General features: G+C 45.3%; 2 protein-coding genes and 4 non-coding genes across 8 annotated transcripts in view; 2 read left to right on the top strand and 4 right to left on the bottom strand.

Annotated features, from left to right (window-relative positions):
- ss (spineless) overlaps positions 1 to 16,788 on the top strand; it is a 179,472-nt gene that overhangs the window by 5,058 nt on the left and 157,626 nt on the right. The window lies entirely within an intron of this gene.
- Positions 246 to 2,949, top strand: LOC122414425 (uncharacterized). Its single transcript, XM_043425696.1, has 4 exons — positions 246 to 633; positions 778 to 903; positions 1,329 to 1,511; positions 2,123 to 2,949. Exons 1-4 carry the CDS (start codon positions 328 to 330, stop codon positions 2,348 to 2,350), a joined length of 843 nt encoding a protein of 280 aa, XP_043281631.1. The 5' UTR covers positions 246 to 327; the 3' UTR covers positions 2,351 to 2,949.
- Positions 1,609 to 1,680, bottom strand: TRNAQ-UUG (transfer RNA glutamine (anticodon UUG)). The gene has a single exon. It is a non-coding gene; the product is annotated as a tRNA-Gln (tRNA).
- TRNAQ-UUG (transfer RNA glutamine (anticodon UUG)) lies at positions 1,767 to 1,838 on the bottom strand. The gene has a single exon. It is a non-coding gene; the product is annotated as a tRNA-Gln (tRNA).
- Positions 2,545 to 2,617, bottom strand: TRNAF-GAA (transfer RNA phenylalanine (anticodon GAA)). Its single transcript has one exon. It is a non-coding gene; the product is annotated as a tRNA-Phe (tRNA).
- TRNAY-GUA (transfer RNA tyrosine (anticodon GUA)) lies at positions 4,212 to 4,305 on the bottom strand. The gene is made up of 2 exons: positions 4,269 to 4,305; positions 4,212 to 4,247 (listed from the first exon to the last, which is right to left on the bottom strand). It is a non-coding gene; the product is annotated as a tRNA-Tyr (tRNA).

Raw genomic sequence — 16,788 nt, forward strand, 5'->3', positions numbered from 1 at the left:
GGAAGCTTCGGAAGCGTGTGTGCACGATTACGAACGATTATTCCGCGTCGATGATCCTCAATAACTTCCAGTTTGTTATCGACTCATTACGTTTCTTTGCATCTCGACGGAAGATCAGTTTCCCAAACTGAGTTCTTCAATATTTCGTACACCGAACGCAGGCGACCGTTGAATTAGTTTCACCTTCAGCAGCAGAGCTCGAAAAGGGCGATTAGAAGTGCCGAATGAAGTTGGGGGGCGTTGGGGCTTCCGGACTTGTCGTTCGTTGAGTGAGTGGGCGCGAGGAAACTGAAGCTTCGATCCCGCAGAGGTCGCGTGGCCCCGGACATGACTCGTCTCACGGGGCCTCTCTTTGTCTCGCTCCCCCTTTCGTTGCCACTTTCTCCCTCTTTGTCGCTCTCGGAAACGATTTTGCGAGTCGAGGAATATAATGGCGGGAGCAGTTCCGGACCTTGCCGGATTGCCGCTCAAACGAGGGAGCGCTGCACTCACTATTTAGCGGGGTTAGTGATGACGGATGGCAGCCAGTTTGCCGATAAAACTCACCGAGCTCCAATCCCGTATGAATGTACAAACCCGCGTTACGTCTCATTGAAAAGCGCCGCCACACGCTCGCGAGAAACTCCCAATTCGGTAAGTTCGACCGGCCGATTCTTCCCAAGATTCCTCGTCCCAACGATTCCGCCGGCCGGAATCAACATGCCCGTTAATTCGAAGCTTTGCGAAGAAAATAACGAAAAAGCAGGAGATTTAGGCACGATAATTATTCGAACGCAGGCTTATGTACCCGTGAGCAACACCTGTCGCGATTTGGAGAATGCCGTGAACGAGATGGAAATTCGCGCGCTCAAACGTGGCGAGGCTGAACCAGCTTGGGCCTCTGAAGCTGCACCTCGACTTCTGGTCAGTACAAAATGTAAATTATTATTTCCACCAACAAAGATCAATCGATCGGCATCGATTTCTATTCGGGCTCTTCAACCATTCAGCTAGCAATTTTTTTTAACAAATTTAAGATTCCCCTTGATGGGGTGATTTTCGATAGAATAACAAAATATTCAATTCGAAGTTAAATCGTTTTTTTTTCACATTCTTTAAAATTTCTGATCTCGGTAGTCCATAAAAAATAATTGAATTGAAAATCACGATGAAACCTAAGGGAAAAAAGCATTCGCATTTGCTTCACTGGCTTGGAAATGTGCTTAGATTTTTTCATGCAATTCAACACAACGGAATCGCTGACTAACGAGGAGAATCGCCTTGTAATAATAGCTTACAAAAGTGACAGTTGGATAAACGTTCGAGTAACATAAAAACCATGATTGCAGAACATGTACTGTCATCGCGGGTACAATGACAACGTAACAGGTTTTTGCATTTGCGAGGACGGATGGACGTCGCAACAGTTGAAGAATATCGAGCCGACGAACGAGTATATTCACATGTGCAATGTCCGTTTGAATCGATTCCCGAATCTCCACGGGCATCCGGTTGAGATTCTGCTCATCGTTGTATCCTTTCGTTTCCGTTGACATTCGACAAAATTCTGGGTTACTTCGTCAAAATATTTATTATGAAAAAAAGTTTAACGAAAGCAAAAATAGATGCAGGTCCCACCGAGATTTGAACTCGGATCGCTGGATTCAAAGTCCAGAGTGCTAACCATTACACCATGGGACCGTTGTCGCTCATCCATTAAATAATCGACCGGCTTTCCGGCCCCTCCTCTTCAATCTTTTCAAGAAAAAAAAATGCTTTTTTCAAAAAGGTCCCACCGAGATTTGAACTCGGATCGCTGGATTCAAAGTCCAGAGTGCTAACCATTACACCATGGGACCGACGGGTTTCAATCGACGAAAAAACCAAAATCGTGCTTCCGCTCTTTTTTCTTTGCGTCCTCCTTTCAATCGATATTCCGAATATTGACGGAAAGCGCGAGTACTCCTTACGGGGGGGGGGGGGGGGGGCGACAACAAAATGATATATTAGAATGAAATACTTCGAACCAAGAGAATATTTGCAATCATTCAACTCAGTTCATAAAATTCTTTTAATTTTTAATTAATTTAATCGAATAACTATTGATTCCGATCATTTTCCTCAACGATCCAGGACTTTTCAGATCGCCGCTTTCCTAGGTACTTTAGTAGTTTTTTTCTGTTGCGCAATGACCTTTGTCGTGCGTGGATTCATACCGTCGCGTACGTGCGTCGATTGTGGACAACAAACCGGGGGTTCGGCTTATTTCGGGAGTTCATCAAAGAGCTCGGCTCCTTCGGTGTACTCGCACCGTAAACAGAAAAAAATTGGTGATCGAAACTCTTCGACATCCTGCCCAAGATTTCGATAGCGAAAAATCTCGGCTTACAAACACAAATTTCCAAAAATCAGTTATTCAAATTGGAAGCTCATCGAACGTATAAGAATATTTATATTTTTGTAATTCGTTAAAAATGATTATTTATTTCGTTTTCATGACTCTCATTATTAGAAAATTGCTTAAACGTTATAATGAAAAAAAAAACGAAAAAAAATAACACGCCCTGCCGAAACCCGGGATTGAACCGGGGACATTTAGATCTTCAGTCTAACGCTCTCCCAACTGAGCTATTTCGGCGTCGAGGATAACTTATCCACTGTGTCATCATGTCGATGAACACTCGATGGTGGAGCAACATTTTGTTGAGCAGTTATTTGTTTAACTTCGACCACGTGTTTTCTTATTCGTCATTATTTCGATTTTCGACATTTTCTTTGCTCTTTATAATTAAAAATGGGAATTGATGAGATTTTTTATGGAATTTGGGTGGATTTTAATTGAAAAAATGAATTCCAATCGAGAGCTTGAAAAACCCAGACAGAGTTCTCCGGGTCCCGGAGACCCGGAGCAGCAACGACGAGAGTCCCAACGGAGCGGAGTCGACTTTGAGAATCGATAAATTAAAATCACTGCAGAAAATCGAATTTGCTTGAAAACAATGCATTCGTTTATTTTTATTTCTTTTCGAAAAGCATAATACAATGTAAGAGACTCGCGCCTCGTGTTATAATTGGCCAAAAATTGGCGGAAGAATCGTATTATAAGAGTTGCGGAAAATGGGTGATTGTATTGCGCCGTTTATTTCGACTTCCGGCTGGTCCGTGGTTGGCTGGGAGTTTTCGCATCCAACGGGCTGAACTGCAATTAAAGTAATTGGCCTCATTGTGCTGTCCGACGCGAAAGCTAGTGAATGGGCACTGTCAGCCGGGCTGTGAGCTCGGCCCAAACAGAAATGTGCACCTCCAATCCTATGGTCCGTGGTGCCCGCGCGGGCATCTCACAACGAATTTTTTTCCACTTCTTCCTTTTTCTTTTCGTCGTGCCTTATACTCCTGCTTCTCTCTGCTTTTTTTAAGCTTCCTTCTCGCTTCTCCGCAATCCCTTGAGCGTTATGGGCGCGGAGCTGCTTCGTTCGTTTTTTCGAGTTTAGAGCTCCATTATTCTTGGGTGATTTTCGACCTTGGAAGGGGCATTTCGCTACTCGTGGGTCTGAGGGACCCATAATTGCTTTTTCCATTGACGAATGTGAGGCTTTTCTTCCATTTCGTGTCTAACATCCTAAAAATAAGTTTTCGAGACGCTTTCGAACGGATTGAAAAACGTTTATGCGAGAAAGTCGATGAGGAATAATAGAAAATGCAACTTTCTTGATTTTATTTCAATTTTTAGTTAAAATATCTTTCCGTATGGTGTTTTTTGATTCAGTGCGACATTTCCAGGGCTCATAGTCTGCGATACTTCACTTTTAATTACGCTGCAGCTGATCGCTCTTAATGAGACATAAGTATTTGCAAATTCTTTGAAAATTAATTATTCGTGAGAGGTGCGAGACCGAGGAACGAGAGAGGGCAGATGTTCTTATCTTTCATTCCGGGTGGTCATGGCTATAATCTTGCAAACATCATTCTCGCCCCTCGATCGTTGATTAAATTGACAATGCTCGTATATTAACCATTCGTTCAACAAGTTTTTTGCGCTTCATTGTACTTTAAGCAAAAAGATTCGGTTTCGATACGCCATAAGAAATTGCCGGATGCTCGAGGCCAAAAGTCCTTGAAAACTGTTTGAAAAAAAAATGTTATTTCGCAGTCTTTCGTTCCTACCATCAATAATTATTCATAACAAAATAATACTTTTGTTCAAATTTTTTTTTCAACAAAAAAAAAGTTTTTCCTTCGAGCCGGATTTGAACCAGCGACCTATGGATGTCTCTTACGTTCCTTGCCAACTACAGTCCACCGCTCTACCAACTGAGCTATCGAAGGCTTACGGTCAACTCGGCAAAATAACACTCTTGAACCACAGCTCAGTTCCTGTCACAAATAATCGAATAAGAAATCCGAATAAATAAGAATTTACGGTCTGAACGCGATGGTTTTGTTAATATTTTTCAAATCCACATTTTCTTGGAATATTCATAATTTGTTTGAATTCGCTATGATTTTTTTTTTACCGTAAACGTCAAAAATCGTCGTTCGAGTATAGAATTTCTCCCAACATTAGTGTCACGGTATAAAATTAACGTAAAACTGCGAGCAGATGAAAAAAACCGGAAAATTCGAGTTCGGGGCTTCTTTATGAATAAATTTAAATTCGAAACCTTTTCTTACCCTTTCCTCAGACTTTTTTCATTTCGTTTCTTTTTATTTAACTAACATAATCGAATTTTGAGTTTGGGATTATAGTTTATTTTCTGGTTATCGCGCGCCGATTATTACGCGTCAGCGCTCTCGTCAATTGAACTCTTCCGATAACGTTGTCGCCGGAGAAGATAAGAAAACGTGAATGGAAGCGTCCAAGTTCGTCGTTACGACGATCCAATAGCGAAACGTGACATTCGATCAATTTGAACGACCCGAAGCCGGCGATTTATTTCTTTTTATCTCAATGAACAAATGAAAACTTAAATTCCAAAAAATTATGGAAATGAATTGAAAAAAAAGGCGGGGTCACAAAATCCTGAATTCCGGCAACCAAAAACACGATTCGCTTTCGGTCTTGGGCACCGGACGTTCTCCGGGTCTCCAAGACCCAGCCCAGGAGAATCCAGCACCCATGAAATCTCCGAAAAACCTTCGGAATCCTTAAAATTAAAGCAAAAAACCTGAAAAACGTTGGATTCGGAAGAGATTTGGAGTAAAATCTGCGAAATTTGCAGAGCCTTAAAACGGTGGTGAAATCGTTGAAAAAATCGTAGAAATGGTCGAGAAAAGAATTAGCACAGTGAACAAAGCCGATAAACGGAATGAGCCCGAGCGAGACAACGTCGAGTGAGCCGCGCAAATGCACGAGCCGGAAGCGCCTACATGCGATCACGATAACGACGCACATTTCGCGCGCTTTTATAGCGGAGCTCTGCGCCCGATGAATAATCATCCAAAAAGCGTAGAAGCGAAGCGCGCATCTTTCATACCCCGCGCGCGCGCGCGCGCGCAGCCAAACATATGAATATGTTTTAATGGACTTTCAGCTTTGAAACTATTTAAACTGCGTACCTGTCAGATTGAGATTACGATAATGAGCGCATAATGTGCAAGATATTCACCGTTTTACAGCCCGTATTATGAACGTATATAGATTTTTTTTATTGCACCGCATAATACGGTTTATGATACCAGCACGCGGGGCGCTGGCTTAGTCTGTGAAATGCGAGCATCCAAGTATTTTATTCCTCACACAACCGTGTGCTCTGAAGGACTAAAAAAGCGTCTACGACCTTCGCCGAGAGGGCCACGAGTCTCGATGGTTTTCTACACGATCAAGAATCTAATATTTCGCCAAGGAATTATCGGGAGCGTGGTAAGCGTGGGGTCTTTGAGTCCGTTGAATCCAACGCTGTTCCTCTGCTGGATTTTAGTCCCTGAAAACGGGAGACTTTCGAGCTGACTGAAAAGATCGAAGGGAAATAAAAATTCTGGAGCAAAGTGTAACCGAATTTCTCTCCTTGAAAAATCTTTTCGCTGAATCCTTTTAGGCTCGTTTCGTGCGGACTGGAAACTCGCGTGCTCGATACTTTTGGCCGAGCCTGTAAGGACATTCGCACATAAAATATATGACAGTAAACACAATCTCCCAATGCACCCATTTACATTATTATCTCCGTCATTCTCCATCGTCGTGTTACCGAGGGCGGTCTCCGTTGTCGTCCGCCCGGCTCTCCTCTTTCTCCACTTTTTTTTCAAGCACCTATAAAACTCTAATGAGGCCCCGTAAAACACGCTTGCTCTCCCTCCCGCTCGAGAACTCGCACAGTTTTGCGGTTTTGTTGCTCGCTTCCAATTTCCACCTTCTTAACCTCTGGAACTTGCTTCTCTTCTGGCTACTTTTCATTCGGTAATCGCGAAAGATCATCAAATTGTGTCTTTCAATTAAGGCTTGCACAAATCACCAACAATTTTGTCATCCCCAAGACCAGAAAATCCACAGTCGGCCCCACTCCGAAGCCTCTCGACGCAACGACGTCTCGAGACGTTAATAACATACGAGACCAACTAATTGACGAAGTTTTCGTTCACAATTTTCTGATCTGCATTATTTTTCTCGAATTTTTCATCGAGTTTTCAGTCATTTTAAGCACCTTTGTTTATCGATTTTCTCGAGTTTCGTTCGCCCCCGCATTTGGGCTCGGTTTTCTAGAAATCACAGGATCGAGGATCCGGTTCGACACTTAAAACCGTACAAAATAGTGATTCGAGAGTGACGCGTGTTAGAATTATTACTATGGGAGAAGGTGAGGGAGGCGATCGCACATGCAATTATCGAGTTCACGATGTCGGAGGCGTACGCAAATGTTGTATTGAGGGAGGTCGGTTCAGTGCAAGATTATTCGTGGCCCGTTGACGTTAGAACTAGTTAGGGTGGCAAAGTTTGGTAAACAGTTTATAGAACAGGGGCAAACAGCGAAGTAGAGTTTATAATATCCCGGTCGAGTTTAACACACGGGCCCCGTTTATGGACACGAGCAACAGCGAACACACAGTTCGAACTTTAGCACCTGACAGTTTGATCGGTTTGGTAATTATATCCCGAACGAGGTGCGTATACCTGACTAGCTTGCTTCTATTCTCGTACACGGGAGAGGGCGCTTTTCCACTTGTATGTCAAAAGTCACCACTTTCACTTCTAGAAGCTTCCTCGCAGTGCCCGTCAACCGCGTGGATCACCTTTTCCTCGAGTCGTTGACGTAAGCGATCTTCCTGGCAAGATTTCGTCGGTTCTCGCACTCGTTGAAAAACCTTCGAGGGTTTTTCTTCGTATTTACAAAAATAGGGTAAAACCAGCTTTTCCCCAGAGTCCTTTGAACAGTGGCTCCTCATCGCGGAGGAGCGAGAGCAGGCGCGAGGGGAATTCCGAGTCGAGACGTCGCCTCGCACCCGGGAGGCTCGACCTGCCTCCAAAGCGCCGATGACCGCGCGAGCCTCGCAACTGAAATCGTACGCATGAGTCAGACTCATTGGAATCCCCGTACATTCCATCTCCGAAGCGTTTTTTTTATCAGATACTGTGAAAAAGCAGGTAAAAGCAGCAAAGTGAACATTGGAATAATGGACATTAGAGCCGGACGGAGCTGGCTTCGCCAGTCGGGGCGTGCGGAATCCGTCCGCGGAGTTCATGCCGACTTGACATAGGTGGAAATGTGGTAAATATAAATAATGTGTACACAGCCAGGAGCAAGTGGACACGCCGGGGGCCTATCGGCCCCGGCCTATCTTACGCCGCGGAGAAAAGAGACCGAGAGCGTTTATGTCGTCTGAAATGCATTCGTAGTGGGCGTATAACCGGTTATTAAAATCAAGATATGATCTTGTGTGGTGGTGCCGGGCCATATATAGAGGCGAGTGTCCGGCGCGCCGTGAGAGAGAGAGAGAGAGAGAGAGAGAGAGAGAGAGAGAGAGAGAGAGAGAGAGAGAGAGAGAGAGACGACTGGAAAACGAGGTGGAATCCGCGATGATCGCAGCCATCGCCAATCATTCCAACTGCTGCTTTTCATCATTATTCTATTCATTTTCCTTCGCCCCTATTCCCCCTGCTCTCCCACTTTCCTCTTCAGCACCTGCATATTAATGCGGGAATCCGCTGACGCTCGCTCCTTCCCTTCCTTCGATGCGAAACAAAGGCTTATTCTCGTTTTTTACTCAGTGACGGCTAACTCCTCTGCAATTACGAGTAAACATCGAAGTTGTCGCTTTGGAATACTCTTCAATTTTGCCGCACCGAGCTAGAGCGGCTCGATACGAAACTGGCGCCCGAGGAACCTCCACTATGGGGAAACTGCGGGATTCGCTCCTCACTTTTTGTCGCTTTCCTCACGAAACATTTTTTTTTACAGCTTTGAAAGAGCCTCGTATCGTTCCCAAACATGTTAGGCAGGGTTCAATATGTCAAATGACCAAATTGTAGAACGGTCGATATTTCGAAATTAAAAAAATTGTAATATCAGATTAGAGGAAAATAAGTAATTCGAAATTCTTATTTCTTATCGACTATTTAGCAGATTATCTGTTTAACCGAATATTCCTTCTTGAAATCCTATTTCCTCGAAAATATATATTCCTTCTTGAAATCCTATTTCCTCGAAAATATATATTTCGAGGAAATAGTTTTCATTTCGAATGCAACTTTAACAGACCATACAAATGTCAAAAGTTCATATTTTCGAATTCAAAATGGAGAGTGGTTTTATAGACGGACCAAAATATATGGAGTAGCAAAAAGTCGAAAGAGAATTTTTCGAGCCTATAAAATTTATATGCAGAATAGTGACGACTCGAAAAGGCGAGTTTGAAACTGGAGATCACCGGTTTGAGTAAGTGAGTGTATTTGCGACGCGTGTATTTTGAGCTCTGTTGCATTTCTCTATTTTGATCGGTCGATTTTTTAACGTTTTACTATTGTGACCGTTCGAGTTTTTGGTGTTTCAGTATTTCAACCTCAACAATATTTAGTCTTTCATTATTATATTTTCGAAATTATGAATATTCGCAGTATTGCTGATTGCAGTAATTTATAAATGGAAAAAGTGATGGTCGAATTTTCGGTAAATTGATATTTCACTCGTCGTTTTATGGATTATTGTTAAATTCTATTTTTCGATGTAAACGTGCTTAGAACCTTAAAGTTCCTACTTTATTTATTTTCGACATTCAAAGCTCTAGTCGAATCGACTGTCTCCAAATTGTCATTCGAAGTTTAAAAACTCGAGATTTTAGCTGTTAGAAATTTGAGTAATTCTAACATTTTATCCCCTCCCAGCATATGTTGAGGATTATGCCTGGCCGAATATCCCTCCAGATTCGAATTTCGTAGAGCAACGAGGGAGTTGAGAAAATTTTGAAAAATTCGCTATTTCCAGAGTAAAATCCAGTGGAATATCATTTTACTCGATCAATAACGTAGTGAATCGAGTAAAATGTCAATTTCGAAGTAACGGGCGAGGTTTGAATCGTAGAAAAAGGGAACCGTGTCATATACAAGATTCCGAGGGAGTGTGGCGAGGACAAAAAATCGATGTCAATAGCTTCGGAAGGTGGGGTCGGGCCGAGCGAAAATCTGCGTCAGGCGTGCACACAGAGCCAAGCGGTAATCTCGTGTGCATTTTAGTCCGGTGCATGGATATATACGCGAAAGCTCGGCACAAAATACGTGCAAATAATCCCGGCGCAGTGCTGCTCGGGTGTGCATGTGTGCGAGGCATTGCGCCGGGGTGAATTGCTCGCTCGAATTGCGGTGAGAATCACAAGATCGTAAGTATCACAGCGTTAACGCGTTGTTCGGGGCTCCCTCACGAGTTTCCATCGCGATCGATGCGGCCCGTGAATGGGTGGCACCGGAATATTTCCCGCCCTCTTGTTCCCCACTTCCGGAAGAATTTGTAGCACTGCGGTGTGACCCTATCGACGAGAAAGGCTCCGAAGGACAAAGCAACGCGGAGGGGCTGCTGATTTCCGGGGTTGGACTCCCGGCCCTCGTCCCCATAGGCTGCACTCGCGTGCCCATCACCAGACACTTTCTGCATTTGCGTATCGCCCGAAGACTCCCTTAATGAGGGGAACGACAGCTTCGAACCGCGACAACGATGCAAAACCTTGAAAACGAGGCGTTTTCGAGTAGGAACAATGAAAACTCTGGCTGCGGATTAATCCGGACGACGAGTTGCTGGGACTCGGCTCGGAAAACGGAGAAATTCGAAGCACTGGGAAGCACAAGATCGCAAACAGGTTTTTCGGGGATCACATTCTCGCTGGAGCTCGATCCCGGTCCTTCGGAGACGGAGATCCGGAGCGGAGTGTCGATATTTTTTTCGTCGTCGACGACGCCACGAACTTGGCAGGGTTCCGCGATCTTTTTCTCCCCGCGGCGCCGCCGACGAAAAGTTGGAATGAAAAATCGGGGAGTATCGTCGCTGTGGATGGAGCGAAAAGATATGAAATGGAATGTTTTTCTGTGAAAGGGAATCGCGATAAACGGTGTTTAGTTTATTGTCAAGATACGGAGAGCGAGTAAAAAGTTGGTCCTTTGAAGGTGCGCTTGAACGCAGCGAGCCTAGACACGGAGAAAAAGCCACGGAGCGACCAATCCATCAACGCGATCGTACCTTTTTCAGTCGGTTCTCCCGCGCGCTATCTCACATTGCCATAAAATATTTCATGCTTTCACAACTAAATTATGAAGGTCCGGGAGCGATCGCCGACGATGCGATATCCCCGGGTCTGCACTCCATTCGTACACCGCCAAGTTGTCGCGTATGTGCATGCCGCGGGAGCTGCATTATTGCATGCACGCCTCGCTGAAGCGTCGACGACAGCGACGCTGGCGTCGCATCGCGTCCTCGTCACTTGATGCACTCTTCGCGACACCGAACCTCCGAGCTTTTCGAGCGGTCTCCCATCAGCAGCTTCGAGATCCCGACGCCGATGGCTCTCAACCATCGACGCACTGTAAAGTTCCCAAAATCGTTCGAGGAGCCGGAAAAGCTTGAGTAAAAAATCCTTCGACGTTCCCACGACTTTGAAGGCTCGTTTTCTCCAGGAACCCGATACGAAAAGCTTTCGAAATTCACCCCGCCACGAGTCCTCGTCGAAGACTCCGAGGTCGCCCGCTCAACTGGTCCAGTAACGGAGAACACCGTCGATTTCGAATCTGCCACGAGCCCCAATTTCCGTTCGCCCGAACAACGATGCTTGCTCGATTCTTCGATCGACTAAATACGAGCGCGATGCTCATGCGTGTCAACACTCCCAGGCACGCCGCTGCGAGAGTCTCGTTTGCAGAATGCATTCGTCTCGATTTATAAACTGGTCCCTCAGTACGGGTATGAAAACGTGCGTTGGATTCATAAACGTATCAGATACAGAGCGAAGCATGAAGCTAGAAATGATAAAAAAACGAGCCGAAGCGTGCGCGAGAAAATGCAGTCACGACTGATAGCCTCGTTGATGAATTTATGTCTGTAGCGTGAGGCGAAACTCATTGCCTGATCTAAGCAGTCCATGTCGCTACACGTGTGTGTGTGTGTGTGTGTGCGTTTCATTCGCGCATATACGGACATCGGTATCTCGGCTTTTCAAAGTTCGCGCTACCACGTGAGAGATCAGAAACGATTTGAAACCGCGTGGCCAACTGTTCGATACGCATGCATATGGATATTAGTCCTTTCATGTACCGAGGGTGCTACTTAATGAGGGTGTTGCGAATTTAACAAGGACACCTTTGCGATAGCCACTGAAATTTGTGCAACCTGCCACTCGCTCCAATAAATCAATTCGATTGAAACTCTCTTATTTTTCTCTCGGATGGAAAGTACTCTGAAAATTTGATTTATCGCCCGAGTTTCCAAATCCTTTGCATTTTTGTGACCAGAAATATTGGAGGTTAACGCGTTACATTGGATCGGGCAGTTCGTGCTCGGTGCTTCGGAGAGGGGAAGTTTGTTTTATGAGAGCCAGACGCGTTTGAATCTGTCCAAGGAGCCTCTGGAAGCTTTTCTGATAACTCGCACGATTTTCGTCGATAGTGCGGATTATGGAGGGAAAATAAATGGAGCTTCGTCAGTTAACGGGGAGGGAGTAAAAACGAGTATTTTGAGTCCACGTGACGAGGGAGCTCGGGCCCATCGATTTGTGGGGATCGCATGAGCCCGGTAATGAGACTTTGACATTTTCTTCCGTATGAATTCACGTTTTAATTGGAATTCGTTAATGTTTTATTGGCAACGAAATTGAAATTTGTCTCTTGGGGAATCGCGCTTGCTCGATTCGTTGAGCGATTTCCGGCGTTTTATCGAAACGCTCATCGCAGCTCTCGAAGTTTGACTTATTCCTCGCGTCGATGAGAGAGAACGGAGATGCAAATTGAGCGATGCGGCGATCCCCGGAGCGACGCTTCGAGCTTTACCTTCTTTGTCGAAAATTCGGTTTCGTCGCCTCCGTAAAATCGAGCGGTACGCGATTAATTATTCGGCGTACCAGAGTCCCTAGGAAATCTCTTCGTCCGCCGAGAAGCTCGCGAATGAAACGCACAATACACAAAACTGGGGGGAAAAAACAAGCAACTTGAAACTTTAAACGCGAGGATGCTTGACAAAGTGTGACACGGAGTAACGAGACGTACGGAAAGTGGAGAATCGCGACTACACGAGGCAAGAGATTTGCCGGGAATAAGGATCGCGTTTCTCATCGTGCCGGCGTGCGTGGTCTCTTTTGATATCCTTCCCTCCTCCTCTCTCTCTCTCTCTCTCTCTCTCTCTCGCTCTCTCCTGATCGAGATGCACATGCGAGCGGACTATTCCGGAACGGGTTTGCCGCTGGAATCTGGCTACACCGGCTGTTCTTGATGCGTTTCGTCCGAATTCCCCTCGCTCCGCTCCTCAATTACATGCCGATCTCAGCTGAGCATCGGCTAAACGCTAAGCGACGCGGGCCTGTCCGTGCGGCGTCGTCAGACTCGAGGCCGCACGGCCGCATGGAGCGTCAATTTTCGCGTAATTTTTCATCGAGAATCTTGGCATCGGAGGAGGAAGAGGAATCGAGAGGATGAGGAACTCGCGAAGCGAATTCGAGAGACAAAATCGAGCGAGATCGTCGCGGTGCACGGTTTCTCCGGAGGCCGAAATCCTCGCCGATGCGTTCCGCGCACGGGAAATTCGAGCTCCGAAGCCCCCGAACGAGCGTTTCCCACCGGGAAATCCCACGGAACGAATCACTCCGTCCGATATCAGTGAAAAACCAACAAAGTCGAAATATTTGTGAGAGCGAGGAGAAATTTTAGAGTTATTTCCGCACGGAAGAGGAGGAGCGGGGAGCCGGCAGCGAGCCGGGAGAAAAAAGTGACGGGGTGGTGGTCGAACTGTCGTCGAAAGTACAGCGGCGCGTCGGAAGGTGCAAAGGCAAAGGGAGCAGGTGCGACGGCGTTGGAGAGTCGCGTCGTATGTGCGCGAAAAAAATGCAGGCCTCGCCCTATCTCTTCCCTCGTATAATATCGCTCCCGATAATCCTCCTTTTCTTCTCCTCGTACTTCGCCCCTCGTCGTATATCGTTAATGAGCAAGAACTTGATCGCGAGTATAAAAGCGTCTGCACAAAAGGGACTGAATCGGCTCCCGATTAATCGATAAATCTGCCGGTTCAACTCTCGCCGCGTCGATTAACTGCATCGAGGGGTGTGGCGGTTGAACGAGCGAGAAATTTCCTCCGAACGGCGTTCGTAATCGATTCGTCGATGGAAAGCTCATCGCGAGGATTATAGACGGACGTCAATCGGATGAAAAATGATGGGAAGGCTCGCAGATTCCGGTCCCAAAACCCGTTTGCACGTTTTCGGAGACTTCTTCCTCTCCGAATGCAAGACTTTTGGCAATTTATGCTCATTATCCGCTCCCCCGATACACTCATCGGGAACTTCAACTCCGAAAACGATGACGACGATCTCGGGAAGGAGCTTGAGCGCAGAAATTCGAAGAAAAGTGAGAATTTGGCAGGCCGAGGAACTTCGCAAGGGAATTCGACGGCTAATTAGATGCGGCGACCAAGTCCAGTGGCACCGATGCTTTTATGCAGCGATCGGATCGCGCCCGGCGCACAAATTGGGCGCGGATAATCATAACGACACTGCGGAAGAGCAGGGAGACGAGTATACGAAATTAAATGCAATTTTGCAAGCCCTCCCCTGGCCCTCGAGGGCTACTGCGCGATCGCTTCGATCCGCGGCGTACTTCCATTGAAAATTTGGAATTTTTCGAACTACGCAATTGGGAGGCTTCGACTTACACAAGTTTTTCAAAACTTTGCATCAGAAAATTGATTTTTCCGAAATGCCGAGAGCGCGGGAAGCCAGTAAAGTCGTGTTTCGTCGCCCTCGTTTTCGGCCTTTCCCTCCAATTAAGGAAGCTACTCAGTTACCCAACTAGTCATAAAAATATTAGACCATCCTTCGATCTGAGTAGCAGTTCATCCGACAACGTCGCTTTTCGTTTATGTGTGTTCGAAAACAGATCATATGTCATCAAAACAGTTCATCAGCTGCGTGAAATACATCAGTTCTCAAGAAAAAGACTTTGCGTTTACGAGAATATGTATCGAAATAAAAGAGTACTTCTCAATTTGTTTTTAAATTTATTACATTGATCGTCATTCTGACTTTTTAGCAAAAAAAAGTTTTCGAACGTGTTTGCGGGTCTGCACAACACACGTTGCTGATACACTCAAATTTGAAATTACGAGCACATAACCTCGAATATGAGACGTTGGAAGATGTTTAGTGATGCTCTGGAAAGAAGCGAGTGTCATGCCTCATTTTAGTAATAACTCCTGTCATAAGTCACCTTCGATAAATTTCAAGTTGGATAAATCATTGGAAATATTGAATCTTTCTACTGTTCAAATTTAGTTCCATCCTATCCATCAATAACGAGGATATTTCTCACAAGTGGCAATGTCAACGTGCTGGCTTGTCGAGGCAGAAAATAAATTACAGACATTTCGCGTTACAACCTACTGCGGGCGTCAAAAATTTGTACGAATGACTTTTACATCACAATTAAACATTCTGTAAAGTTTTATATTTTTCTGTCTATTGATATACTATTTCCTGCTTAACTTCCTTAAACTTCAGACCATCCCCGAAGAATTCGATTCTAAAAACAGAAGCTGGAAATGGCACGAAAATTTGAAGGTCGATATCAGACGCTGCCAAATAATGCGGAGCGTGTCTTCTGATTAAATCGAGCACATCGCTCCACTCTTTTCTGGTGCTTTCCTCCCGCGGCTCAGTTCAGCGTTGCCTGCGTTTCTCGGTGTTGGTTAAATCAAGCGATTATAAAGAGGCCTCTTGAGCAAAGTAGCATCCACGATTCGGCGCGGTCAGTGTACAAGCGCGACGCGCTCGAGGCGAAAATCAGACGTAAGAAATACGAGAAGAAGATTGATCAGCTGGCGTCTAAGTATCTTGCAGCGTTGCTCGAATCTCCGTGAGATATCATAAGACTCGAGAAAACGCCACCTGCCGCCGCGCAGTCATTAACTCGGATGTACTCGATTTAATTATTCAAAAAATACATCGTTTCGGTGCTGCAACCATTTATTTCCAGTTGTAACCGCGTTCTTCCGCTCGTTTTTGTGTTGCTGCCTAATCGACGATGTCCTCGTCGCTGTCGAACGGATAAACGACGAATCGAGGTTTGTCAGCTCGTCGCAAATCTGACGGACGACTCGCGATGCACTTCACATTTTCTGAGCTCCTTGTTTCCAATTCAATAAATCATAGTAGATTGAAACTCGATAATCCAACGAGGCTCTAATCGCTGCACTGGAACCTCGGCAACTTCGACGAGGCGCAGAGATTCTTTCAATGATGAGGCGTTGCATCCGGCGACCGGGAACGATCGACGGACAAGTTTTGCACTCGTTTTCTACGAAGACGAGAGAGTTTAGGTTCGCTTAGGGAACGAACTTTTCACCTGTGCGTGCACTCGGAAAAATGCTGTTCGGAAGATGAATTATTTAGCCACGAATAACAAAGAGTTTTTCACTCAACGAAGGAACAAACGGAGCGTCGTTGAAATGACAAAATAATTTTCTTCGCCGCAAGATATTAAGTGGAGCGTGTGCCCCTAAATAAATTGACTCTTGGAACAATTTTTTATCCTCATTGGTAAAGGGGAGGGCATGATTAAGAGGCTGGAACAAGGAGTGAGTATATTACGCGTAAAAAGGGTAAAAAACGACGAAGAAATCGATCGAACGGTATTCCCGTATAGAGAAAAAGCAGGCCATTAAAAAGTCGCGTACGGAGTTTGTAGGTGTGTTGTTAATATCTGTGAGTACGTTCGCTCAGCGTTCATGTGCTAATGTCACCTGCTTCCATAAGTATTCCTTATCGGGAGGAACATAATGTCGAAATTAAGGGGCCATGTATAACGATGGTGTTGGGACGTGATGCAAAATACGTACGAGAAAAAAGCGGACGGAGAGCGCGCGAGAGAGAGATTGGGATCGACTTAAACGTAATGCCAATAAGAGCGCGATAAATCCGGGAGAAGCGGACAGCATGTTGGTGGAAAAAAATGAAGACGTTGCTGAATCATTAACCCGTAGACACCGCACTCACGAGGCCGGTGCAAATTTGCACTTGGACTTTTCAAAACGTTTTTATTTCGTCCACGAATGTATGGAATTAATCTCAGACTTTTTAGAGGGGTAACGATTCCTTAGTAATCGATAACAATGATTGAAAAATTGAAAAATCAAGTTTTAT

The sequence above is a fragment of the Venturia canescens genome, chromosome 8, assembly GCF_019457755.1.
Source record: "Venturia canescens isolate UGA chromosome 8, ASM1945775v1, whole genome shotgun sequence".
Classification (NCBI taxonomy): domain Eukaryota; kingdom Metazoa; phylum Arthropoda; class Insecta; order Hymenoptera; family Ichneumonidae; genus Venturia; species Venturia canescens.

What these genes read in the sequence shown, in the direction of transcription:
- LOC122414425 (XM_043425696.1), top strand. Translation starts at nt 328, where the DNA reads ATGACTCGTCTCACGGGGCCTCTCTTTGTCTCGCTCCCCCTTTCGTTG. An exon ending in CGCGAGAAACTCCCAATTCG is followed by an intron (nt 634 to 777) that starts GTAAGTTCGACC and finishes ATTCGAACGCAG; the next exon opens with GCTTATGTACCCGTGAGCAA. An exon ending in AAGCTGCACCTCGACTTCTG is followed by an intron (nt 904 to 1,328) that starts GTCAGTACAAAA and finishes CCATGATTGCAG; the next exon opens with AACATGTACTGTCATCGCGG.